Source organism: Sander lucioperca, chromosome 5 (assembly GCF_008315115.2).
Source record: "Sander lucioperca isolate FBNREF2018 chromosome 5, SLUC_FBN_1.2, whole genome shotgun sequence".
NCBI classification, from domain to species: Eukaryota; Metazoa; Chordata; class Actinopteri; order Perciformes; family Percidae; genus Sander; species Sander lucioperca.
This window is the reverse complement of record NC_050177.1, coordinates 10,603,251-10,630,954: the sequence shown is the minus strand read 5'-3', so window position 1 is coordinate 10,630,954 and position 27,704 is coordinate 10,603,251. Positions and strand designations below refer to the sequence as shown.

The window sequence follows — 27,704 nt, the reverse complement described above, 5'->3', positions numbered from 1 at the left end:
ATGCTGCTGCCTCCCCCTAAAAGGGGCAGCACCGTCCACGGGTCCAGGGCCACGCTGGGCAGGCAGCACCCACCCGGTGAGCCACTCGGCTTGGGGCAAGGGCCCACCACCAGGCCTCCAGGGGTTCAGGGCCTCGGAGGAGGAAATCACACTCATTCTGGGACAGGGTGGAGAGGGGCACCGCAGCACTGCTGCTCTTCATCCTCCATCATTCAAAAACACACACACGCACGCACACACACACACACACACACACACACACACACACACACACACACACACACACACACACACACACAAAAATGTAGCCCCTAGTTTGGGTGCTATAAATGTTTCTGTTGTGACAACTTCATGTGCTCCCTATGTTGTTCCTGTTTTCCCTATGAAGTTACCTCTCCGCAAAGCTGGTGGGCAACCTCAGGCTTTGTCTGTGCATCCCACTTGTACCCAATTCACTTCTTAAGGCTCCAAGGTTACATTGCTGCTGAACGTGGTGTATTTGTCTAAGTCAATCCCTGCAGCCAATAGCTCTATGGCTTTTGAGCTCCTAAACTTCTGTTCCCCTCCTTTTGTTTCCAAGGAGCCATTCCCTGTGTCCTGTACATGTGCTGCACGCCTACATAGGCTCAATACATATGTGATCAGTTGTTTGTCTGTTTAGCTAATCCGGCCAAGGGCAAAGTCCTATCTAAACAGCGGCTTTCTCACTGGATTGTGGAGGCAATCTCCCTGGCTTACACCAGTAAAGGTCTTCCAATGCCTCACGGTGTGAAGGCGAATTCAACCAGGGGCGTAGCGACATCATAGGCTCTGTTTAAAGGGGTATCTGTGAGTGATATCTGTGCTGCAACCAGTTGGTCATCCACCGCACACTTGTTCGGTGCTACAGTTTGGATGTGACAGCCACTTCGGTGGCTCATTCTGCCCTTTCTACTGGGTTTTCGATGCACTAGAATGCTGAAGGTGGCTGCTTTGCAGGGCTTGAATATATGTCCCATACTCTGTGTTGTACTGAGTGCATCGACCAAAAGCATACATCACACATACATCACCTTTATTGAAAGGTGTCAATAAAGGTGTCTTTAGTCAGACATCCCATACTATATGTGTTGTACCTCGTTCCTCTCCTTCAGGGATCAGAAGTTATAGTTATAACATAATATTTTCCCCAAAATATAATTATTGAAATCAGAATTATGTATCCACTGATATTTCGTCATAAACTGAAAATTCTCTCCCCTTTCTGCTTCAAGGTGGAGGTTCGTGGAGGTGTCGGGATGGGAAACCTGTTCAGAGAGTATGGCAGCACCTCCTCCATCGACATCCAGGGCATTCCTGAGCAGAGCTTTTTTGACATGCTCAGCCAGTTCCACCAGGAGAGGCCTGACCAGCGCAGCTCAGCACCCATACACCTCGGGGAGCTGCTGCACGCTCCAGACTCGCCACCAAGCGCACCTCTCCCCTCTGCCCCCTCACCTGGTCCCACAGGTGGGGAAGTAATAGGGACAGGAAGGAAAGACGGAGCTGAGAGAGTGAGGAAGAAAAGTGGAGGGACGGAGTCGTCACTGGGCACCTCCTCTTTGTTCAGGAAACTTAGGAGCTCTAGTCGCAATGAGCTGGATGGAGGGAAAGGAGAAACAACCGAGGACGGGGGAGGCCGGGGTTCAGCAGACGCCTCCTACAAACCGTGGGTATGTCCTAAGAGCTTTGTCCACTTCGATGCTCAGAGCATCCTGTTTGACCTCCACGAGGCAGCGGCTCAGCGGGGCTACGCCGCCCAGAGGAGGAACACGGCCACGGGGGCATCAGCTGCATCAGTGTCCCTGTCTGTCTCCAGATCCTCGGCTCCAACTGTGAACGACCCAGTGTACTCCAGCATAGAGGATCTGACCCTGAGCCTCGACCCCAGCTCCATGACACCCTCCCTGGGTGTGGACCTAATGGACGGGCCTCATGGAGCCCACAGCTCGAGCCCACTGCTCCTCTGCTGCCCCCACTTCCTCAATGAGACTGGAGGCCACGGGGAGCGCAATATCAGCTTCCTCAGCTCGTCAGCAGAGCGAGACGGAGGAGGAGACGGAGCGAGGGGTTGGCTCAGGAGGAGTAACGCCAGCGTCTCAGTGCTGGAGGTGCCTATTGAACAGCAGGTTACAAGACTGGAAAGACTGAAACTGTACGGCATAGAGCATGTAGATCTGGGGGCCAGGTACTACAGAGACTACTTCCATGGGAAAGGTAACACTGAGACACATTTACTATAAGGCAGATATCATACTTAAACCATACATTTGATGTTGATGCCAGCTGTGTTATGTAAGGATCACAAGAATCAAACCTATTGATAGGAAATTGATTATACATGGTTGCAGTATTACAACATACATTTTGTTGTAACTGTAGTTTATAGATTCTTAAACAGTTTTTATTCAGTTCTCATAAACACTGGTGCAATGAGAGCATACCTCAAGTAGTTTTTACATCCCACCTTTCAAAAACTCAAATGGTTTTACATAAAACATAAAAAGGCATGAAGACAAAAAATAAATAAATAAATAAAATAATTTTTTTTTTTTTTTTAAAGGTCCCATGGCATGAAAATTTCACTTTATGAGGTTTTTTAACATTAATGTGAGTTCCCCCAGCCTGCCTATGGTCCCCCAGTGGCTAGAAATGGTGATAGGTGTAAACCGAGCCCTGGGTATCCTGCTCTGCCTTTGAGAAAATGAAAGCTCAGATGGGCCGTTCTGGAATCTGCTCCTTATGAGGTCATAAGGAGGAAGGTTACCTCCCCTTTCTCTGCTTTACCCGGCAAGAGAATTTGGCCCACCCAAGAGAGAAAGACATCATGGCTTTCAAACGCACAAAGTGGCAGTTGGTCAAGGCCACACCCCCACCCTCCACCTTGGCCCCCCCCCCCTCCTCTCTCCTCCTCAATAGCTACAGACACAGAAATGGCACATACTAAGGAAAGCTCATTGTGGGACTGGCTCTAGTGGCTGTAATTCTGCACCAAGGCTGAATTTCTGGAAAGAGACTTCAGATACAGTATTAGGGGACCACTAAGGTCTATATAAAAGCATCCAAAGAGCACCATGTCATGGGACCTTTAAATCAAACCCAACAAGTAAACAAACTGTACTGAATGAGCCATCTTGACATTAAAGATTCAGTTAGACATGACGATGTTACCTTGGACTCTGAGAAATTATGAACAACTTTTTTCTGACTAAATTATTATTTGATTGAACAAAATAAATGAAATCTAAACATTTGCAAACAATATCTCACGTACTAACATTAATCAATAATGAAAATAATTTTGAGTTGCAACTTGAGTCCATTTATCAATTGGTCAAATCATCAAAAATCTAAAAAAAAAACATGGCTAATACTTTGGTGACTGAGTAATTGGTTAAGACACTTTTCAAGCAAAAATGCAAACCATTCTTTTAATCCAGCTTCTCAAAGGTGAGAATGGGCTGTTTTAATCATTACAGATTTTTTTGTTGGACTAAACCAGCAATTTGAAGATGCAATCTGGTAGTCTGGGAATTTGTGATTTGGCAGATTAATTGATAATGGAAAAAAATGATAGTGGTGGCTAGTGGCCCTACACTATACACATACTGATGACATTTTCTACTACGATTTGGGCCACTTGCTGTTATTAGTTTGTATGAATCTGACAGCGTACATCTCGGTTCTCCAGTGTCATTCCCCACGTCTCATCCATGACAGTTGATATCCAGCCGTGCCTGAGCAGAGTGGGCCAAGCTGGCAATGCTCCCAGAGATTTTATTACACATGTACCTGCCACTGGACCTTTTTGGCAAACTCTAAACTGATAATACTCCACCTGCCTTTCTGCACGATTACAAAGTACCACTTAACGTGGTCAGCCAGTGCAGCTTTGTTTTACGTCTGGTTCCTATCTTCAGAGAGAAAAGATGTGTGTAAGATGTGTGCCTGTTCGTACACGTGTTTGTTGGCATTCCTTGTCAACATCACCTCTTCAGACAATGCGGATGAAACTTCCTCTTGGCAAGCATGATCTGGCTGCACCCTAATTAGTGACAGTTGCTGTTAGGAGCGTGTGTGTGTGTGTGTGTGTGTGTGTGTGTGTGTGTGTGTGTGGCCTGCAGCCAAACAGATAAAGGTTATCATTCTAAAAATATGTTCATCTGCTAACTCGTTTTCAGCTTAGCTGTCCCCCAGAACACAACTGTGATTGTGTGCTGTGTTTTGTCAGAAAGCCTCATCAAAAAGCTGACATTTTCACCACGGGACATGGCATGGAAGCTAAGCAGGCCTGAGTCTCCGAATGTGTCATCCCGGTTCATTCCAGTCAGACGGGGGATGGAGGAGAAATACTTGTCAAGCTAGATTCCTCCCCGAGTGTCTGGTGAATTCTACCACACTGCCTGTGGTGTTGGCATTACCATGGCTTAGCTTAGGAGCTTTAGAAGAGAACATGCAAGATGCTCGTGAAGTGCGTTGATAGCTTGGTGTAATGCCCCTCCTCTGCTAGTAGGGCTGCACAATTAATCGCAGTTTTATCGAAATCGCAATATGGACTAGTGCAATATCCAAATCGCAGGGGGGGGGGCACACAATATTTGTTAAAGGCAAAATATGTGTCTAACCATTCTGAATGAAGTATTGTGGGGCTGCAGAGATGTCCTGGGCCCACAAATCCTATCCTACAGACTAAAGGAAAACATCTTTGTTTGGTACAGATTCTTGCAAAAATCACACTACATAACTATAGTACATTTTTATTTGTGTTTCAATGAAAATGAGAATGATGATCCAAAAAATTGATCATTCCCTCCAATATCATGAATCATATCGCAATCGCAACATCAGTCAAAATAATCGCAATTTGACATTTTCCTCATATCGTGCAGCCCTATCTGCTAGTCATGCTTACGACACCAGAGCCAAACTCCTCTCTTATCTGTCTCATCTTTATCTCTTGAAGGTTAAATGTACCGGTTTATCTCTTTATTATATCAAACCTAAATACCTCTTTGTTACTGACACAAATATGTCTGTAGCACCAAGTATCAAAAACTACCGAAACTAGGTCTTCGTAACTTATTGAGATATTTACTGATTTAAATCATAATATTTCCAGTTTATGACTATATTTTTATTTAAGGAAAGTTTTTGTTCAGCTGCCTAAATGAAAAAAAGGCATAGAAGACTGAGAATACTATCTAGATTCGTTCTTTGGTTTCATAAAATGTTTATAATATTTTATAAGTCTATACAATTTTCTTAATAACTGTCTTCTTTTGTTCAACCAACTGTCCAAAACCCCAAAACATCCAGTTTCCTATCATAGAAGAGTGTGAAAACCAGTGAATATTTATATTTTAGAAGCTAAAACTGGTGAATTTGGGTGTTTTTGTTAAAAAGTTGCTAAAATCATCATCATCGTCATTAGGATTGTTGCAGATTAATTCCCTTTTGTTTTCTGATGATCGTCTAATACTTTTAGCTTTAAAAAATATCATAGGCTACTCTGTGTATAAAACCCACAACTCAAGTCCACATTCAGACATGTTACTCCTCAACACAAACATTGATCTCCATCTCTCCTTCACCAGAGCACTCAAACTACTTTGGGACAGAGGATAAGCTGGGTGCTGTGGCCGTGAGCATCCGCAGGGAGAAACTGGAAGACACCAAAGACCTGAAAGACCAGTACCAGTACCGCCTTATCGTCCGAACAAGCGAGGTATGAAGGATCTCCCGTTTGTGTGTGTTTGTTCTGAGCATTTCTTAGTGATGACTCAGTGATGAGTCAGTAAGAGTGCGCACGCTTACTTTAATTACCTACTTTCATTTTACCCCCCCCTTATGTCCCTACCTGTGACTCTTTTCACCCTCTCTGCCCTAGTTTTAACCTCACCCCTCACCCCCCTCTCTGCCGGTGGAAAATTCCACCTGCCCAGGCTCAGCACAGCAAAACCAAACCAAACATTGGCTGCTGTGGCCAAAGTGTTTGGCCTGCTCTCACAGGGAGCACACCCAACCACTTTTCCACTTTGATGGGTCAAATACTCGTAACGTATTGAGTGATGGGTTGGTGACCGTGGAGAAATACTTAAGATTCTCTCTCTGACTTGTTCAAAGACTACGAACAAGTTATTTATAGTCATTTACTTTTAGAGATTCTGCTTCCAGAGCACCAAACTACAACAACAATATGTTGTGTTGTTATTATCGACAGACAATTCATTTGTAACTATTCTGATAATCGATTAATCGATTGAGTTACTTTTCATGCAGACAATGCCAAATATTCACTTGTTCCACCTTTTCTTTAGGTTTTGGACTGATGGTTAAACAAAACAAACATTTTTGAGGAAACTGTGATCACACATTTTGCCATTTTGTTAATAAAAAATTGGCAGGTTAATATGTAACGAAAATAATCATTAGTTGCAGCCCTAGTGTCAATAAGTTGAACACGGACACCGTGAACAAATATTAGTCTTCTGTTTTTTTTCTTTTCATAGGTGTAAGAGAGGTCTGAGGTCTGTATGAATAGTCAGTTTGACCAACTTAATATTTTATAAACACCTGTGTAGCATCGTCAGGTCACGCAAACAAACGGCAAAGTTTGCTTGTGTTCATGTGGCCCGATTGTCTTCCTCTCCACTGTGTTGTTTTTAGCTGGATTACATGGCTGCCTGGCCTCATCACCTTAGCTCTGGTATAACAATGGAGCCTCTCCGCCATCTAAGTACACAGAGCTCAGCTAACAGACACGGCCAGCACACCCAGGCCTACTGTTCCCACACAGGAAAAAAGAGATTCATTGCCGACTTTATTCTCTCAAGCCGCAGCTGCTCTCAAATATCCATCCCCCCTTAAGTCTGTCATTTAATTCTGTGCAGCAGTGCTGACGCAGCAAGGTGGGGAGACTTCCTCTCTCTCCCTCCATCACCCATTTCTACACGCAGCCCTCTGACGTTCCTGCTCAGCATGTCGCAGTCACTCACTGCACTGTCGCACAGAAGCTGACGAGTTCAAACGAAAGCTCCATAACTTCAGCCACGTGTCGATCAAGTTTCATTTCTCTGCTGCACACCCGAGTTTCTGAGGTCCAACTGTCTCTTCGGCCCCTGCGAGCTCCAGAGTCTGCCATGCATTTTTAATGAACCATTATTTGTGTGTGTAGTTGTGCGTGTGTTTGTGTGCGGTGAGAAGGATCGCCCCACTCCTCCCAGCTGTATCTGAGGATATTATAGCCTCACTGTTTTGAGGCAGCCCAATTTCCTCTCGCCAGGGAGCAGCACTCTGTGGCAGCACAATACTGAGCAGAATATTAATTCACAATACCCCTCAAACTAAAGTCTGTGTGCGCGTGCATGCGTGTTGTGTGCGTGTGTTGGAAGAGAGAAGGAGTGGTGCTTCAGGGCATTCCTCATCTGATGGACCCACTTCAAGCTCCCAGACCGCTAATCATTCGTTCCTCCATTTTCCAGAGGCGTGGTCCTGTAGCTGAGCCCGACCTCCGACCTCTCTCAATACAACTATCTCAGAATCAATAGTATTACTATGTATATTCTGCTGTGTCCATAGTAGCCAATATATGATACAAAATATTTATACACAACAACAGCTTTAAACCCTACCAATAAAAAACAAGACAAAAAGGAAATAAATAAAAACTAATAAATTAACAAGTATGTAACCAAGCAAGTATTTTTGTTTAAAGAGAGAAGGAAGAAGGAGTGAAAAAAAGTAACTCTTATTAATTGGTAAGTTGGTCAGCAAGTATTCTTTCCCCAAGACAGGAAAGAAATAAACACATAAATAGTAAAGGTGATAGGTGATAATATTTCAGTTCCTGGTCTGATTAAAGCGATCTATAAAAGGACCCGTATGAAATTTACTTTTGAAAAATTTCTACCAAAAACTGTTAAGGGGTCGAATTCAACAATGAAATAAAATGTAGAGAAAATGTAGTTATTTCTTGACAATTTCAATGTGATTTTAGATATCTATAGTCTTTAAGTCTGGTGATACATTGCAACATTTTTTTCTTTCGCCACATTCAGCTTGTGACCCTGCGAGGCTCCATTTTAGAGGATGCGGTGGCATCTACGGGGAGGCATGGCACGGTGCGGGGTCTGCCGCTCAAGGAAGTCCTGGAGCAGGTCGTCCCTGAGCTCAACGTGTCCTGTTTGAGACTGGCGCTCAGCACACCCAAAGTCACAGAGCAACTGCTTAAACTGGACGAACAGGGGGTGGGTTACATGTCTGTCTCTGTCTGTATTTGCATTTTATTTTTGGGCTTGTGTAATAAAACTGGAAATTGACAGTTAATCCCAGATGCTTCCACTGAAACAGTGACTATAAGTCACGCTGGCTAAAATGATGCAAAGCGATACAACGATACATATGAACTGATAGGTGTGTGTATAAAATTGTCTACATCTGATTCAGTGTTGTTGCAAAGTACACAATCGGACTGAGGTCAGTGAAAGCTCAGTGCAGCAGGGCGTGGTGTGTTTGAGCATGAGTGTGTGACCATAAAAGCTGTAATGTTTAGCCATGTTATCTGACCTTTTATTTAATGAAGGGTGAAGTGCAAGGCGGGGGTGTTTTGCCCTGCAGTTGGCTTGTTTTTACAACAACGAAGTGGTGCTCAATTGAAAACTGCGTACATATATACAGTACATCAGGGTTAAATTCTTATCTGTAACATCTACTTTGACATCAAGTTGCATTAAAAGCACCAGGCTCCCACTCCAGTGTTTCAGCCGTTTGTGTGTGTAATGTTAATGTTATCTCTCCGCTGCCGTATAGTTGAGTCAGAAGCACAAGGTGGGTGTTCTGCTGTGCCGTGCGGGCCAGAGCACAGAGGAGGAGATGTACAACAACGAGGAGGCGTCACCCGCCTTCTCTGCCTTCCTGGAGCTGCTTGGGGAGCAGGTGCTTCTCAAAGGATTCACCAAATACGCTGCGCAGCTCGACACAAAGAGTAAGTGTTCAGAAGAGCCCCTTTCAGACACGCACAACATCCCATAAATGTGTTGGTTATTTTACATGTTGGTCTTGTGTCTGAATAAGCACCTGAGTCGTTTTTACATAAAAGTCAAGATGGCACTCTTACTCTTAGTAATCTTAGTAATATTTTCTCAGCACCTTCACCATGGCACATTTCCAAATTTGAATGCCGTCAGATTAGCGGCTGAAGCAACACAAGGTCAAACATACACTTCTTGTTTGCCTTATTAAGTTCACTGTAATAAATGTGTCCCTTATATTGTCATCTCCTATGCTTAGACAAACTAAAATCAGTTAAATGAATTATGAAACCATGTGAATGAGCCCATTTTCTCTCCCTATTTTCAACTTTCATCCATGCAGTTAGCATTTTGAATATACAGCAACATGCTTTAAATGAGAGTCCCAAATGAATGTCTCGTCCCACTCACTAAGTCAACTTCAATGGCAAAATACATTTTTAAATCCTTTACTGGTGCGGTTTTTGAGGGAACAGAAAACAATTTTCCTCAGTACAACAATCCACTCCTTTCACTCCTTACCACTCCTGTTCTCCAGCAGTAAGACCTTTTTCTCTCACGAGCATTGTGGCTCATTCCTTTACAGCCCGAATAAAGCCACAAGGAACATTTACATTAACAGCACCTAGAGTACGAAATCCATTACTTTAAAAGACAGATGAAGCCAGCATTGTTATGCATTATATGTCTGAAAAGTAATAGCCAGGCCAAATGTCCCAGGAAAAGCACAATGACATGTCTTGGCATCCTCATGATCCCTCGAAAAACATGTGTTTGAACAATTAGGTGTTAGGACTCTAATTCAACGTCACGGTGTTGTCTGTAGTTTACAATGGCTGACGTCACATTAAAATGTCTTGCTCCAGCGGACTCCACGGGCACCCACTCTCTGTACACCACCTACCAGGGCTACGAGGTCATGTTCCACGTGTCTACCATGCTGCCGTACATGCCCAACAACCCACAGCAGGTAAGAGATTATGAGCACCCTCCCTATTGTATGTTGTCTCAGGCCATGTTTTGGTGTGTACAGCTGCAAAATACATCCACGAATTTCCTTTTGTTGTCACCCAAAGTCTGTCTGTGGTTGTGAGTTAAAGCCTCTTCCGTTTGCTCCGGGTCGTAAACCAACAGCAAGAATTCATAAAGTGGAAACTCGTGACTTGTGTCACGTTCTTCATTTAGAGTCTCTTCTCTCTTTTATTCAGACTCTCATGTTATTATAGTCTTTGTTCTCTGTCTTTTCGTTTCTTTCTTACTTTCTGGCTTTTTCTTTTGCCCTCTCTCTGCCTCTCTGCCTCTCATTCTTTAACTGGATCAGAGCTGGGTGGGGCTCAGCAGTGAGCAGTTTCTTTATTTTCTCCCTTGTTTTTGTTTAGTTTTTTTACTTCTTTGAATAAAGCTTCCTACCTACACATTCTTTTGTGTGTTTGCAGCGTGGACTGCATGTGTCAGTGACCTGTGTGCAAGACAACATTTTACGTGTGTGTATTTTTAATAGTTTACATAAGTGTTTGCGTGAGAGGCTCACACGGATGGACACGTGCTCAGACAGGCCCTGTGGGTGCTCAGTGTACAATGTGTCAGCGGTGTAGGCTATGGAGAAGTCGTTTGTTCCTCAACAAACGTTTGAAAAGGCAATAAATTAGTATTGTGAATCGGCAAATTATACTTTCATTACCATACCCACAGTAATCTATTGTTTGTTAGAAACAAGCTTAATCATTTTGTTAAACATCTTGTAAATGGTAAATACATGAGAAATGTGAATGTGGCACCTTTTTAAATTGAGTCAATTGAAAGTGTGTTTGAACAGTTTGTCTTAGTATCAACACTTAAATCAGAAAGTGTAATTTGATAAATGGCACAATAACTCCATCCAGAGGTTTAGAGGCCGCAGCAGCGAGGAGATTGAGTACTTGCTCAGATGGACCTCTAGGTGGCAGCATCCGACAATAAATATAACCTGCAGTGAATGAACGGAGGCAGAAGGAGTGAAGTAGAAATATAGAGACTGTGGAGGCTCTTACATTCAGGAGAGAGGAAAAGGAGAGCCCAAGCTAGGCCTACACACTTACATTGTATGACCAGTGATGAAATGTACGGTAAATGCTTGTTGAATCTTACATACAGTATCAACAGCATTTAGTCCTATTTAGAATGGAATGCTGAAATAGAAAAAAGTCAAGATTCAATTCAGTTTTCTTTATAGTATCAAATCATAACAAGAGTTATCTCGAGACACTTTACAGATAGAGTAGGTCTAGACCACACTCTATAATTTACAAAGCCCCAACAATTCTAGTAATTCCCACAAGAGCAAGCATTTAGTGCAACAGTGGCGAGGAAAAACTCCTTTTTAGGCAGAAACCTTGAGTGGTGAAGAGGTTGATAAAATATCCAAAACTTCTGTTCTCCAAATAATCAATTCTAACAATTACAGTTAATGTTTATAAGCACTACATCAGGCTAAACTTGCAGTCTTAGTACGAGTGAAGGCTAGCTGCAGAATGTGTCTATCTGTGGCCAAACAGTGGGCTGGATTACATAATTGGTACTTTCACACTTCCTTCTGCAGATGAAGAGAGAATTGGCAAACGCCGCACCACAGACACAGCCTGGGTTCTGTACCACGTCTCCTACACGAACACAGATAGACGGACATACCAGCACACACAAAGACACAAATAGCCCATACAGAATCCGAAAAACAAGTTGCATAAAGACCTGCTGTTGGTGTCTAGTAATGAGCGTCTCAATCTCTCATTTCCCTTGTCAGTCTAGTCAGTCTCTCTTATCGTTGAGTCAATTTGTTGTGTCAATGTCAGTTATGTAAGCTCATTTTATTAATTTGACATTCGTATCTCTCCTCTCTTCTTCCTTAGCTCCTGAGAAAGAGGCACATAGGGAACGACATTGTCACTATAATCTTTCAGGAGCCAGGAGCATTGCCTTTCACCCCGCAGAATATTCGCTCCCACTTCCAGCACGTCTTTGTTATTGTCCGTGTGCACAACCCCTGCTCTGAAGGCACCTGTTACAGGTAAATGTTTTAAACAAAACAAGCACGTGTTCATATACACACAACTATGACCAAAACATTATTTCTCACACTTCAAATCTGTGCCACCTTTTCTTTCAGTGTTGCTGTGACAAGAATGAAGGATGTTCCTCCCTTCGGCCCACCCATCCCCAGCGGCGTCACCTTCCGTGACCCAGAAACCTTTCGTAACTTCCTTCTAGCCAAAGTTATCAATGCAGAAACTGCAGCGCACAAGTCAGAGAAGTTCCACACTATGGCGACACGAACGCGGCAGGAGTACCTGCGTGACCTGGCTGAGAACTACGTCAGCAGCACTCCGCTCGACTCTGCTGGCAAGCTTAACAACCTCATCTCCCTCGCATCTAAAAAACGGGAGCGCTCCAAGGCGAGAGAGGGAGCGGAGTTGGGAGCTGCGGGGGCCGTCGCCTGGAGGGTCCAGGCCCAGGACTTCAGTGGAGGTGGGACTGAGCTCCCCTGTGCCTTGGGTTTGTCAGCTGAATACGTCCTCCTGACAGACTGCTCCACCAAAGAGGTGGTGTTCAACTGTTTCTGTGCGGACGTGATTGGCTGGACACCGGAGCGGCTGGCGCTGAAGATCTTTTACGGCAGAGGGGACCACATCGCTGTGCGGGTACCAGAGGGCTGTGCACCAGACATTAGAGAGATGGTGCAGAGGTTAAAGGTGAGAGTTTAGAACTCGTTCCAGTTTAAGTGTAGAGAGAAAGTGACCAGGAAATCTCTGTAACCTTTGAAGCACATAGCTTGGAATAGGATGTAAACAAACAATTATATTTATATTTAATGTTTCTCACCAAAACACATTGTGTATATCCTTGGGCCCTGAAAAATGCTCTGAATGCATTTCCTTCCTCATAAAATATTTGCTAAGTTGATTTAAAAATACTTTGCATCTCTCTCTCCTCCTTTTTTGTCGTCTCTTTACCAGCGCTGGTTAATAAAAGCATGGTTGACATCTGTGTTAACATCATAGTTAACATCTTTGTTAACTATCCTGCAGATTTCTTCTTCACTGCATTTGTTTGGTACCCTTATATGTAGGAGATCATGATGTGAATTTTAGCCCTTCATTGCAAAGGTTTGTCTTCAGACCACTTAAAGACCTTAAATATTCTCTGTCAAGTCTCTGTGTTTTGTTAATACTAGTGCAGTGCCCGTTTGGAGTATGTGCCTGTTTGGAACAGGCTAATTGCTTGGTTCTCAGTGTTTTTTTCACAACTTTATCTAACTATGAGCGTGTTTCAATCAGGCGCGGCTGTGGCTCATCTAGAGAATATTAGGCGTGTTCCCTGTTTTTCGTCTAGCCATCACACATCCAGGTAGTGATGTGGCTTCCCCAGCCTCTGCTCTTAAACAGCGTGCAGGACGAATTATATAGCCTACTGGAGAGCCTGGGCGTTCATCTAACTTATCTGTGTACGATTGTGTTTGCATGTAGAGTAGACAGCAATCAGTTTTAAGCGGATGACCACTTTTTAGGCGTATGACACAGCTGGTGAACCGCAATCAATGAGCCTTCTAGTTCTGGGGATGCAGCAACTGCAACTCCCTGCTCCCACTGCTGTACTGCGCATGCGGACACACACACACACACAGATTTCTCAAATTTATAGAAAGGCGTGATTCATTACAGTTTTATCTTGTAAATTGGTAGAATTGTTCTCATTTCATGACCGTGTTACACCTCTGTTCTGTTAAATGTGCTTTGTAGCATTAAGTTGAGAGGATGTCCACAGTTGGGATTGTTTTTCATACCTTTAAGGTTTTCCTTAGCATCCTGAAAAACCTGGAAATTCAAAACTCTTTAACAGAAGCAACTGTGAAGATAGCGAGTAGCAAGTGTTTTTTGAATGGCCCTGGACAATGTGTCAGCTCAAAGCTGATAACCTTCAAAAATATAATCCAGGCTTATTAGATTGATATTAAAATATAAACTCAAATGTTATAGCGCATGAAGGTACTCTATGTGACCATATAACTCACTTTTTCAGTGAAGTTGTGCTCCACTGGCTGATGAGAGGCATTTCATATTGTGATAATCCCTGTAAAATTCAATTAATTAAATGCTAGGAAAAGGAGATTTCCTGGACTCCAGCGAGCTTTGTGTTAATCCAACAGAAAACTATATATATATATATATATATATATATATATATATAAATAAATAAATAAATAAATAAATAAATAAGAGTTTATCTTTCTAAAAATACCAAATACATACATAATTTTAAGTGATGTCGTCTCATAATTTATGTGCATATTGATAATAGTATTGATGGATTTCAGTAAGTAATGCTGTTCCTGCTAATTAAATTCCCCTTTCAGGCTGTTTTATGATTTTCCTTTGTTTTGGCAGATACCTAGAGACCTAAGATCATGATGATACTGTAAATATATAAAATAACATTTATTTGCTCGCATCATGTCTTCTCCTTGGCCAGTCGTTGACAGTGGGGTGTGAGACCGTGGATATGACTCTGAGAAGAAACGGACTGGGACAACTGGGCTTCCATGTTCGCCTGGACGGCACTGTGGCTGAGGTACCATCAGATAACCATCTGTCACACCAGATCCCTAATACTCATCTATAAAATGTCTTGTCTGCGCATAACTGGCTTGTTTGAAGACTTTTTTTTTCTGTTTTTTTTTTTTTCTTTTTTCTTTTTTATTGCAGGTGGAGGAATACGGTTTTGCCTGGCAGGCGGGACTGAGACAGGGCAGTCGGTTGGTGGAGATCTGCAAGGTTGCTGCAGTGACGCTGACTCACGAGCAGATGATCGACCTCCTAAGGACGTCGGTCACGGTCAAAGTCGTCATCATTCCTCCGTACGAAGAGGGGGGGCCTCGCAGGTGTGTTAAAATGTCTTTGAAGCTAAACTAATAAGTGATTCCCTTTTAAACCGCTGCGGTGAATACAGATGTTGAGGCAGCAGATGACAGCATTGCTGAGTGTTAGCAGGCATTAGTGGAAGGACATAAGTGAGCCAGAGTGAGTGCAGGGCGCTCTTCACTCAAACACACAAAAGCATGGAAGAGGTAGTGGGCCAGACTCCAATGTTCTGAGAGGATTTTGTGTGGGAGTGTGTGAAAAGAGGAAGCGAGTGAACAGAGAGAAAGAACAGTGTTTGGTTCGAGAGTAAATAGGCGGAACGAGGCATGGAGACAGGACAAAAAGAACCATTTGTTTAACTGAAACAAAAATATAAAATCTGCCTTTCTTTGTTTCTTCCTCCTTCATATCTAGTCTCATCTCGCTCAGCTTACTATGCTTACGCCTTGTTTCCCCTCCTCCCACGATCTATTTCTTTTGCCTGCCGTCATCCTTTTCCAACCTTTCATCTACACATACGGTCTCGACAAAGACAGAATAACGAGGCTTTACGAGGTGCTGATGTGGTGTTATCGAGGTGAAGAAATAACCGTGTGTGTGTGTGTCGCGTTTCTGACTGAGAGCCAGGGCTTTTAAAAACAGTCATTGTGGCTGACTGTGTGATCGCGCAGTGGTTAGATATATTTAATGTTGGAGGCAGTTTAATTACACCAAGTTAAATCCCTTTGACACACACACACACACACACACACACACACAAACACACATATACACACACATGCACACTCTCTGACTCATTTGCCGTTGTGTGCCAGGCAAGCAGATTGCATGAGATTAGGGCCTGGAATCTGCAGGGGGAAAAAAGGAGACCACAAAAAATAAATAAATAAAGAGTGGAAGTGATTAATTAAAAATGCAGGCCCTGTGCGAATGAAAAGGAGGGAAAAGAGGGAGGGAGAGAAAGACAGAGAGAGAGACAAAGAGGCTGGGATTATTGAGTTGGAGAGGCAGAGAAGCGCTCGGTAAGGAGGACATGTCTCAACACCACAGAGAGTGAGAGAGGTGGGTGGAGGAGAGAGAGAAAGAGAAACCAGATATTCCTTTCTGCTCTGACTCGTGGCCGTGCTCGTGCAAGATGGACGGATACAGAGGAGAAAAGGAGTGATGTTGTAGTGTGTTTGACCACGTGTGTGTGTGTGTGTGTGTGTTGGGGAGCTCCAGCTGTGTCACCTCCGCCAGTGTGATTGAAAAAACACTGCATGTCAACATATGTAGGCGCTGCTCTCTCTAAGGTTTGTACTACTGCTATGTAACAATATGGATATTGATTGAGTTTGTAGTATCCCTTGATTGATCAAAGTGTCCGAACCACGTGTTGTGTTCATTGATTAGATAATTGTGCACTGTTGTTATTTTCTACTAGTTTTCATATTTTCTACAGACATATTTGTGTTTTGGGATTTTCTGTTTACATCTCTACAGCTTTCATTTGATGATGTTTTACATTCTTGTAGCAGAGTAGATGGAGGGTTTAGTGTGACCAGGCTCTACATTTAGTCCAGGTTAAACACTAAAGAAACAGTTAACCTAAATTACAAGAAACATATTTTCTCACTTACATCTGCTGGTATTTGTCCATGCAGATAGTTTTGATGTTTATTTATTTGTGCCATTGAGATTTCGTGGAATTTAATTTATTCTGCTCGCAGCATTGAAAAACTATATTTATATATATATAGCAACTTATAATGTCCCTGTTACTCAGAATAATCCAAACTGTTCACTGTGTACAGTTTTAATTGTTTTTTTTGTAATTTGGGTTAGAGCTATAACAAAAAGTCAGTGTAAGAGTAAAAAAATTACGTAACATTATTTATTATACGTTTACATGATTCACAGCTGCTATATAGTGTTTTGACCTCGACAACCCAACTGCATTTTACCGCAAACTTTCTAAAGCAGGCACAATCGCTTGTTTGCTAAGAGTTGGGTCGGTGATTGTGAATGTGTGATTGTGTAAAGGTGTTCACGAGATAGATACCAACCTTTAGTGAACTTGTGAATTTCGCCAGCCGTGTTCTCTCCTTTACGGAGACAGACGCTGTGTGCACGGTGGGCTCAATGGTGTTTTAAGCCTCCAACGTCGCCTTTACAGGCAGCTAACCCTCACCTTAACACTAACATAACTTCTTTGACATAACCATTGCCCGAACGTGTTTTAAATAGAGGGTTTTCACGACGCGTCATCAGACCCAAAGTCGCCATCTTGGAGGTACTCCGCATCACAACAAAGCACAGGCACTGAAGTAGATCCCGAACGACGTCAAGGAAAATGGTTAATTATTGCCGTGTTTTAGGTTGTACCAATAGGTCAGACCAAGAAAAACATTTGGAATATTATCGACTTCCAAAAGTTATTAAAAACCAGGGAGAGGAATGCCAGAAGTTATCAGAGGAAAGGAGGCGCTTGTGGTTGGCAAAGCTCAACCAGGATCTACGAGGGAAAAATCTGTCTTTTTCGGTCTTTGAAATGAAAAAAAAAAACTATTGAGAGTCACTTGGCTACACCTTGAGTATCACAATGATATCATACAGTTAAGGTTAGGTTGATTAAAGACGTTATTGTATTACTTACTCAGGCCTTCACAACATAACGGTCGTTAATGACTTGGTACTGCGTCTCCCTCACCCATCCACACACCATCTGGTTATAAGCCTCCAAACTTTTGTAGGATTTAAGGTCTTCCGCTGTGTATGGGCTCGGCGAGAAAACCAGGTAGTTGACTATATCGGGATATGCAGCTGAAGGAAGAATCACCGGGTCACCATGGATCCAAGAAGAGGGAGCCAACTTGTAGGGATCTGCACTGCCAGTAAACTGTAATTTCTCAAAATATCACACCTTTTTTGTGGTCTAAGTCCTTCCCTATATGCCTTTGCATCTTGGACGCGTTTTGATGAGCTTTTCTGTTGTTTAGATATAAAGTATTAAAGCATCCAAAGTGCACAATACTCCATTACTCCATTCAGTTGTTTACACCGAGTGCCTCCAACATGGCTGCGCATCCAGGTTACCGCCCAGAACGTGACGTCGGTGAAAACCCTCTATAGCGTTTAAAAAAATAAAAATAAAAAAATGCAATGTGCGGCGGCCGGTGTTGATAGTGAGGCGCGCCGCCACACATTAGTCTATGTGTGGGAAACACTGATAGTTCATGGTGAGGAGAGGAGTTCTGGTCGTTCAACTGGTCGGACTGTTTTCCCAAGATGGCGCCTGCCTGTATATGTAAATGGTACTGTCTTTCTAAACTATCTTTTTAATAAACTGTCTGTACACTTACAAAGTTCTCAGTGCTTTGGTTTACATGTAGGGACCCTCATTATGCTGCCGTGGAAGTGTAGTGATATTTTGAGCCTTGTTACTGGTATAGAAATAGCGATTTCTTTTTACTTTAGCCGTGCCCCAACGACTAGCGTTAATAAGGTAATCAGTGGTTTGCGATAAAACTGGTCACATTCGATCAGCATGAAAACATATCCCAGAGAACGGTCGAACTCGGACACGTGTTATTAACCCCTAGATTCATTTTGCGCCGGATTTGTCCTTTAAGGCACACATCACACACTGCGTCCTCATCTCTCTTATTTCAATCTTTGCTGTTCTGTGTTTGTTGTTTTTTTAATCCTACTCCTGCCCTTGTTTGGTTTACTGTGAATTTTACACCCTTCTTCCACCGTCATGGCCGCCCTTCTCTCTCTCATCTCCTATTCTCTCTTCCTTTCGGTATTTGTCTTGACTTAAATACATCCTCTATGCATATTGGATGCCTCCTGCCCTCCTGTTGCAGGCTGTGTGAGTGAAATGATGATGTGTACAAAGATATGTACTATGAGAACATTTAAAACATTTTAGTTGTGGTTGTGTCCTGAGTTGATTACAAAAAAGATTTATTGAGCAGTTTTCACACTGAACTCAGTACAGAAGCCACCTTTCTGGTTCAGCTGCACTCCAGATCTTCAGAGAGGACACTGCTGCTTCTCATCAGTGCATTTTAGCTGAGGATCAAAATCTGTGGATGAAGGCGAGGACATTTAAGCGCAAGCCAGTTAAGTTGATTCACTTGTTGTGCTGGATGTCTCTTTAGGGGCTGCACAGAGGAGTATGAGATGAAGACCATGGAGCAGAAGCCAGAACCTGAGCCTCTGGCAGCAGGCTATCGACCCTCCCCTCGCCCGACGTGGCGATGGGACAGCCCACCCATTCCTCCAGGGCTCCACAGTGCCCCCAACCCACAGCGCTGGGCCCCCATGGGTCCCCCGCCTCCTCCACTGCCCCGCTCACACAAGACCCTGATGCCTGTTCCCTACAGGGAGCCCCAGCACCTCAACTCTAAGAGGTGAGACTCGGAGAGCCACTGCGCTGGATTTATTTAGTCACATTAGATTACAGAAGAGACCCAACTGGGTTATTTATAACTAAGTATACTGATATTATCGGTAGCATTAATATTAGCAACGTATTTATCTAGATTATCTGATATTGATTATTGATAGGAACAGATATTCTCTTAAAAACCATTTTGTTTTAACCCTTTTTGTTCTCAGTTGCTACTCACACATCTTACTTGGAGCTGATGTCTCACTGCCTTGTCCCAAATCCTGGCATGTTTCTGACTTAAGTTAGATAAATGGTTTCTTGTGTTCCTGTAGCAGTCTTACTCATATGACTCACCTCTCTGTGGTCTGTTTGTTGTTCTGTTGGTTAATCACCCTATTTCTATGTCCTCCAGGCCAGTGAGCTACCCAGAAAACCACTACAGTCTGTCTCCTGCAGTAGGCGACCGAATGCTACCTTACAGAAACCCCTCAGCCAGCTTCTCCTCACCTTCCTCAGGCCTGCTCGCCCTCTCCACCATTGGGCCACCTGGGATCACACCAGGCCCCTTCGTACGCTACAAACCCTCCCCCGACAGGTGTGTTGTGCGGTCTTTATGTTCTCCGAGCTCTCCTCCGTCACTCCTTTGATCTTGATTAAGCATGTCCGATGTTACTCATAACAACTGCTTTGTGCACTAGAGGTGGATTATATCTGTTCATAAGATGAGGCTGTATAATCTGTTCATGTCTGCAGTTAGATGTGTATGAACACACTGTCTCCTCGCGGAGGGATCTGCTGTGTGGGCGGCTCTTCCTCACCAACCGCCATCAGGATGCAAAACAGAAACTGAAATTCAAATCCAAAGTGTGTGTGTGTGTGTGTGTGTGTGTGTGTGTGTGTGTATGAAATAGTATATTTATGTATTAAATAGTGGTATAAATGTGTTTATTAATAAAATGCTGTCCCTCCTACTATGATCCATCTGTGTAGATATGGAGCAGGACAGCGCCCCCTGCTGCCTTATGAGCCCCACCTCAGTGTGGACATCAACTCAAGTGGAGAGTCTTCCTCAGGCTTCACCAGTCAGGACAGCACCATGGAGCGCTGCAAAACAGGTACACCACCTTCAAAAAACTGCAAGAAATTAATGTGCAATAAGTTGTGTACTTGCTGCATTTCTATCAAGCTCCTATAATCAATCTTTTTATATTGACAGTGGCTCAAATGACTACTAATGTACTACGTATGTGAAAGGGGTTGTTTATAGTGATGAACCCACAGATCTGCAGCTCCCCTCAGCTCTTTAAAGTTTTAGCGTTTCTAGCGCTTTGTTTTGGTTTTCCAGCTGCAATGTTATTCTTTTGATTCACTCTCACAGCTCTCACTCTCACAGCTCTCATCCGCGTTTTTCAGCTGCAGCAGGCCGCTGTCGTTTTCAGTAAAAAGCTCTAAAAAACCCACTGTACGCCACCTGCTGCACACCAAACAGCAGACGGAAACAGTAAGCAACTAGCTGGTAAACACAGTGGTGCAGATATTTTTCTCAGTGGGTAGTAGAGATCAAACCCAGAGCTAAAAGAGAGTGAATATAGGACTTACATTCATCAGGTGGCCAAAAAACATGACTCCAAATGAATGATAATGTTGCTCCCTATCTGCTTGATGTGTAAACAGGCAACAGTTTAACATGTTCGCCATTTTGATATGTGGCCAAAAAATTATTTATTGCTAGTTGTAAGTTAATCAGACTTGTTATATTATTTAACTACATTCACACTCTCTATATTGTGTCAAATTGTGTGTGTGTGTGTGTTGCACAGTAGAGTAGAGATAACAGAGTCTGATTATGTGCATTGGTGGGTGGAGGTCAGTGTTTAAATGTGCTATAAGTATTTAATCCTCTTTGCCAACCATGGAGTTTCAGTGTAATTTTCTTTAATCCTGTGAGTGTCTGTGTGTGTTTTTCTGTCTAGAACCCCTCTGGCATGTCCCAGCGACGCCGTCTCGAGGACCAGGTGGTGGAGGAGGGCAGAGAAGACTAACCAGACAGGATGTCCCTGGGAAAGACTCTCCAAACAGACACTCGAAGGTCAGACTCGTCATCACCCGTCATCATTTGTTCATCTTCTTTGCCTCTGTGAGTGTGTCTAAATGTTGCGCTCTTGTCCTCTGCAGGGCGAGACTCAGTACTCCAGCCACTCCAGCAGTAACACTCTGTCCAGTAACGCCTCCAGCAGCCACAGCGACGAACGCTGGTTCGACGGAGGAGCTGGAGGAGAGCGAGGAGGCGGGGGTTGCCTCGGCGACCCAGCCGACCCTGACCCCGACCTTCTCAACAAGGGGGGGTCTAACGACAGCGGCATCGACGCCTCGACCCACTACAACAACAATCGCCCCGGAAACATGTCCAACAGCCAGTCCCATAAGCCCATGCACTGCTTTGCGGCCTACAGCGGCGTCCCGGAGCTGTCCGTGGGAAGGAGCAGCGGCAGCAGCGGAGAAGCGAGGAGGCGAGAGTCTTCGCCCATCATACCAGCTGCAGCCAATCAGAACAAAGGGTACCGGACCAGGACATTCCCGCCTCCGGGCTCCAGCACTGATAAAATTGATGCTTTCAAACCCAGGTAAGAGACCGACTCGATGATGAGATGCATCTTTAATGGCATTTTTATGAAGCTGATATTAACTAATATTAACCTCAGTTACACAGCAGATAGGTGCTGGCTTCTATTGTATGGAGAGTGTTGCGTTCATAAATCTTGCAGTTTAATTCTGCTCAGCTTAATGGAGAATGTGTGCTTTGAGGAATCTTTGCATTATTTGAGGAATGATGCACCAATCAGCAGATATGTACCACCACCAGATTTTAAACAATAGTTTAATAAATGAAAATCTATCTTCAAAGGGTACATTAAGGATTAAAGCAGCCTAATCCTTGTGAAACATACAGATCATCACATGATCCCTTCTGCTGGTGAACTTCCCACCCCCACATCATAAATGCACGCAGGCATAAAACCCACAAACATAGACAGGCTTCGACCGCTCTGTGTTGGATTAAACCCGGAGTGCCATTGAATCTGATGTTGCAGTCTGTGCCTGGGATGTATTGGACCATCAACATAATACAGACATCAAATTAAAACAGAAAGCTTTAGGACACAGATGATTCATCACAGGTATTGTGCACAGACAGATAGTGTTGTAAGGTGTTTGGTTTGTTTTGGTGATAGGATTACAGTAAGTGTTAGTCAGTAGCATAGTATCTGCTGTGTGATACTGTTGTTAAACAGATGACGCAACCTCGACTTCAATTGGGTGCTCTTATCTTCATTGACTGATCAATGAAGAGGAGGAAAGAAAGATGTATGCTACAAGAATGCATTATGCATTAATATAACCATGTGGAAAGACAACACATAGTATAAGCAGTAAAATAACCTAAATTTACCCTCAAAATATCTGTGCTCTGATCATTTGGGTCATATGTTTATAGTGGCCTTACATGCCAGAGGTTCTCCCACAACTGTCACTCAATCGCATGATTATTATGTCTTCTTTCTTTAAGGAATAGGTTGACAATTTGGGAAGTATGCTTTTTCACTTTCTTGTCGAGAGAAGATCAATACCACTCTCATATCTGCTACTGCCAGCAGTTAGCTTAGCTTAGCAGAAAGACTGGAAACGGGGGAACAGCTAGCCTAGCTCTGTCCAAATGTAAAAACTCACTAATTAACACACTTTAGGGGTGCCGATTTTTGGTTATTCCCCAAAAGGTCGAACTATTCCTTTAAAGTGTCAACATGCTAAAAGTCGTTGCTGGCAGAAAGGACTTTTTTAGTAAACAATATAATGTAAAATGCAGTACTTGACCACAGAAGTCGTTAATCTTTTGTTTTGTTAGAGAATATTATTTTCTCTGCATGTTCCTTCCTGTGATCTAAATATCTTGTTCTTTTAGATTAAACGGATGTACTTGCATCATCTATCAGCTACCTGTGGCTTGTCTGTTGTCTTTGTGAAAAGGACAGTAGACAACCAGATGCTGCCTATTTTCTGACAAATATTGAGTGAAGTCAGTATACCATAGTTGCTTCTGAAAATCGTATTCGCTAAAAAATGTTTCAACAACTGGGCGCCTAAGTAGCTCATCTGGTAGAGCGCGCGCCCAAATAAAGAGGCTCAGTCCTCGATGCAGCGGCCGCGAGTATTCCCTCTCTCTCTCCCCTTTCAAGTCTAAGTTGTCTGGAAATAAAGGCCTAAAATGCCCAAAAAAAAATAAAAAAAATAATAATAATGTTTCAACAGTTCATAAAAACTTAAAAGGCTTTCCCTCTTATACTACACTTGGTACGCGGGACCAGTCGTATATGTTCTGTCCCTTTCTGTTGGCCATTTGTATCATCCGATAAAAGTTCCCACCTTATCAGTGTTAGCAGGTGAAATCCAAACATCTTTCTGTGGCTAACTGTTGTCTATACAGCAGATTTTCATGTTGTTGTTCATTGTGATGCATTAATCACGTGTATATCTGTGCGTCCTCTCAGGGCATACACACCACAAGGTTACAGGACTCCGACAGCTGAGAAAGCCCGGCCCGTCCGAGCCGCTACGACAACACCCACTTCAGCTCAGTTAAGCTCTGTCCCTTTGTCCAGCTCCGCCCCCAAGGCCTTTTATGGGAAGAGCAGACAGGCGGCCTGGCAGAACGGCGACACCAGCCCGTCGCCTTTAAACGCAACCACGACATCCAGCTCTGACAGCAGCAACAGCAAGAAGTAAGTTATTGCCTGAGAGCTTCAAATGAGCAGCTTTGATTTAGAAACATTATCTTCACTAATGAAGTCAGGGTTGTTTTCACGTTTCTGACCATATTTATTTTTTGGTCTCCACCAATGAGCAGCGATCTTACATTCTGTTATTGGAACATCACACGTTAACATATAAGGAGTTTACCGAGCACTCTTTAAAAGTGCATTTAAAACTCCCCACTCCTCAGTCCAGTCTGCAGTTCAAACCATGGCGTTGTATATTTAGTGTAATGCTCAGCCTAAAATCATAACGATAAATCTTTGAAATGGAGTTCCTTTGCACTGCATGCAAGGAAAAATCCATCTCCTTCTGCTGCAAAATAGGATCATATACTAATTTTGTATAAACCAGTGATTCCCAACCTGTTTGGCCCTTACAAAGTGATCCATTCAACAAAAGGGTAAAATTATCATGGAATTAAAATACACAAAAAACAAAGTCTAGAGGAAAGTATGAAATAATAGGCTTAACTCTGCATAAGGTCTGGCTACAACACACATGCATTCTGGGATAGGAGAAAAAAAAGTGCTCTAGCTTGTTTGCATTTCTTTAAACCAATCATAATCGTCTTGGGCACTGCTAAGTTCCGGACAGGGAAGGAATTAGTTTTGGTGGAAGATTTGCACGTCTCGAAAGGAAACAACACATAAAATATTAAATGAAGTTAACTGTTAACACAATACATTAACGTAAGCTTTTTTAAATTAGCTGGATGCCCTGCAAAATAAGCTTTTTCCATAACCAGTGGGCAAACATGCTAGCACATCCCTGTGAGATAATAAGTGCCGTAAACATATTCTTTGTCAATCTTTACAATCATTCACCGAAAGATCCAAGCGGGCCTTTGAATCAGGCCTGCCCTATTGCAGGATCCAAATGTTCGTCAAAAGTTGCCATTTTCAGCATGTAGCTTGGTAGTTAGGAGGTTGTTGTTTCCTGTAGCAAAGAGTTTCTGAGAACGCTAACACACAGATAGCAGAAGTGGAGGGGCAAAGCCTGACATCAGACTATGGCCTTGAAGTGTAAATGGTTTGGAGTTAGTGTAGGGAGAAGATACATTCTATCCTTTGGTTTTTTGGTGCTCATGTCTCGTGTCTCCAGGCAGGTGGATACAAACTCAAAAAACGTTTTTGGACAACCTCGGCTCCGAGCCTCGCTGAGGGACCTGCGTTCCCCCCGACGGACATACAAAAGCACCATTGAAGACGACCTAAAGAAACTGATCATCATGGACAACCCGGGAGAGGCGCCACAAAGAGATCCAGTGAGGAACACTTGACACTGGACCATTAGATCAGTCACCATCAGTTACTTTGATGAACTTGCACACACAGCTCTCTGATCTCGGTCACTTTTCTCCCTGTAGTCTCCCAGGCGAACCTTGCAGCGCACCTTTTCAGATGAGTCGCTGTGCAGCGGGCGCAGAGAGGCCAGCTTCGCCAACTCTGAGAAGCCGACGACGCCCACTGACGTACTGTTTACCTGCACACTGCCCACACGCAGACACGCCGTCTCCTCCAACCACATGCAGAGCAAGAAGGGTGAGTTTCAACCGTAGCAACAGTTGTCATTTAGTTTTTAAGGCAGGTGAACAAAACTTGTTAAAAATGGTGTTGAATGTTTGCTGCCAACACTGCTGTGTTGAGGGTATTAGCTGCCAAGTTTCATTCTGTGGGGATCCAAGGAGCTCAGTGGTGAAAGCAATCCTATTATGATTGTTATGCATAAGTTAAAAATTAACTGTTGCCTTCATAACTTTGTTGTATGTCCTTGTTTCATGCAGAGTTTTGGTTACTCACTGCAGCTATTCTCCTCTCCTGTCCCTCAGTGCCTCTGTCTGCCTCGGAGCTGTCTCTCACAGAAGTTAGAGACAAAGTTCCCCCCCTGAGGAGGCTCGATCCCGGGCTGATGCCTCTTCCTGACACAGCCTGTGGACTCGAGTGGTCCAGCCTGGTCAATGCTGCTAAAGCCTACGAAGGTGAGGATGGAGGCACATCAGGATTAGGTTTGTTCAACTCAGTGTGAGATTTTAAATGTCAAATTTTTATTTTTCTGTTACGGTTTGGAGCAAAAATTCTGCATAAATTCTGTTTTTGGCTGAAAGTTACATACACATGACTCTGATCGTTTCTTTCTGGTTGAAATAAATCTATTCTTTCTGTGCGTGTTTGCCCCATGTGGGGGTAACATTAGGTACCTCTACGCACCTCACACTTAGGTTTGATTCCGATTCAGAGGGCTACGATGCGATGATAAAATGATTTTATAAATGCATCTTGATGCATCAAAAAAAATGTATTTCATGATTTATTTTTTTCTTACTGTGTGACTACTTGCTACTTTTAAAACATGAACGGATTCATTTACTTCCATTATCTTTTAGTTAGACACAACTTGCATTAGGGATGTAAATGCTTACATTAATTAATTTCCAAAACTTTTAAACATTTGTGTGTTCGTCTACGCCTCGTACACGATCGCCTGCTCTGCTTCCCAGCTGCCGTTTCTTTTCTGTCTCTCTCTCTCCCTCTCCCTCTCCCTCTCCGTCTCTCTCTCCTGTCCCTTGTGTCCTCTGAAACCACAAAGACGATCACGGCACTGACAAACACACAGACTCAAGCCATCACTTGATCCATAACCTTACCTGCTGCCAAGTCCTCCTGTGCTGAGGTGATATTGTGTCATGTATCCCGAGGGACACTTGGGTAAAAAGACTCATTTATGCAGCTTTTAGAACGTGTCACGTGTCTCTGTTGCAGCTCAAAGAGCAGTTTCCCTCTTCTCACTGACTGAGCCACAGGTTGGCGGTCCAGACATGAGACCAGTGGTCAGTCCAGTCCAGTTTCAGACTCCTCAGACACCACGGACCACACCGACCTTCAGCGGGTAGGACAACCTCACTGTGTCGTTGTAAATAAGTGTAGCCAGACAAGAGAAACCCAGGAATACAGCTCTTTGTCACTACTGCCACCTTGTGGTACCCTACTTATTTGTCAGACTTTAAACTGAATCCCCAGCTTGCCCCCCCCCCCCCCAGTCTCACTAGAGTAAACAGTTGGTTGTTTGAATTGTTGTGCCAGTTTCTGTGTTGCCAGACAGGTTATTTATTTTTCCTTCCAGTGAGCAGCACTCAATATATTATTGAAACTGAAGAGCTGCAGTTCAAACAGTCTTACACAAAGAATGCTTGCATGCTCTCACACAAACAGTCAAACCTGTCCTCCCTAACCACCTACATAACCTGTGCAGCAGTGGGTGTGTGTTTTTCTTTTATGACTGACACGGTTGTTGGTTCCATGCAAAGAATTCAGTGCTGTGTGTGTTTACAGCGACGAGGTGCCCAACGATTTGTCTGGTCGGCTCTACCACCTGGAGGTGATGTTAAAACAGCTGAACACTGACCTGGAGAAAGTGAGAATCTTTTTTTTTTTTACATTTTTCCACTCCCATGACCATTGAAAGTAGAAAGTCCAGGACAAAATGTTAACCCTTTTCTGTCTCACACTTGAATAATTTAGTTTTTTACATATGTGTGGCTTCAAGCTACAAAACAGATCCTCAGTTTATCAATATTAT

At 43.4% G+C, this 27,704-nt stretch overlaps 1 protein-coding gene across 6 annotated transcripts in view; it reads left to right on the top strand.

The window, feature by feature from the left end:
• The window catches only part of sipa1l3 (signal-induced proliferation-associated 1 like 3), a 76,166-nt gene that overhangs the window by 44,446 nt on the left and 4,016 nt on the right, over positions 1-27,704 (top strand). For 5 of the 6 annotated variants that reach the window (XM_031296652.2, XM_031296655.2, XM_031296651.2 and 2 more), the window contains 20 exons: positions 1,254-2,235; positions 5,613-5,743; positions 8,076-8,264; positions 8,827-9,001; positions 9,914-10,017; positions 11,933-12,090; positions 12,190-12,772; positions 14,550-14,648; positions 14,783-14,958; positions 19,084-19,335; positions 19,729-19,911; positions 20,307-20,431; positions 21,290-21,405; positions 21,492-21,940; positions 23,864-24,094; positions 25,230-25,392; positions 25,495-25,669; positions 25,957-26,133; positions 26,888-27,014; positions 27,458-27,539. In XM_031296652.2, the coding sequence (XP_031152512.1) occupies positions 1,254-2,235; positions 5,613-5,743; positions 8,076-8,264; positions 8,827-9,001; positions 9,914-10,017; positions 11,933-12,090; positions 12,190-12,772; positions 14,550-14,648; positions 14,783-14,958; positions 19,084-19,335; positions 19,729-19,911; positions 20,307-20,431; positions 21,290-21,405; positions 21,492-21,940; positions 23,864-24,094; positions 25,230-25,392; positions 25,495-25,669; positions 25,957-26,133; positions 26,888-27,014; positions 27,458-27,539 (4,677 nt within the window). The remainder of the gene's footprint in view (positions 1-1,253; positions 2,236-5,612; positions 5,744-8,075; positions 8,265-8,826; positions 9,002-9,913; positions 10,018-11,932; positions 12,091-12,189; positions 12,773-14,549; positions 14,649-14,782; positions 14,959-19,083; positions 19,336-19,728; positions 19,912-20,306; positions 20,432-21,289; positions 21,406-21,491; positions 21,941-23,863; positions 24,095-25,229; positions 25,393-25,494; positions 25,670-25,956; positions 26,134-26,887; positions 27,015-27,457; positions 27,540-27,704) is intronic. The other variant, XM_031296654.2, reaches the window with a different exon arrangement.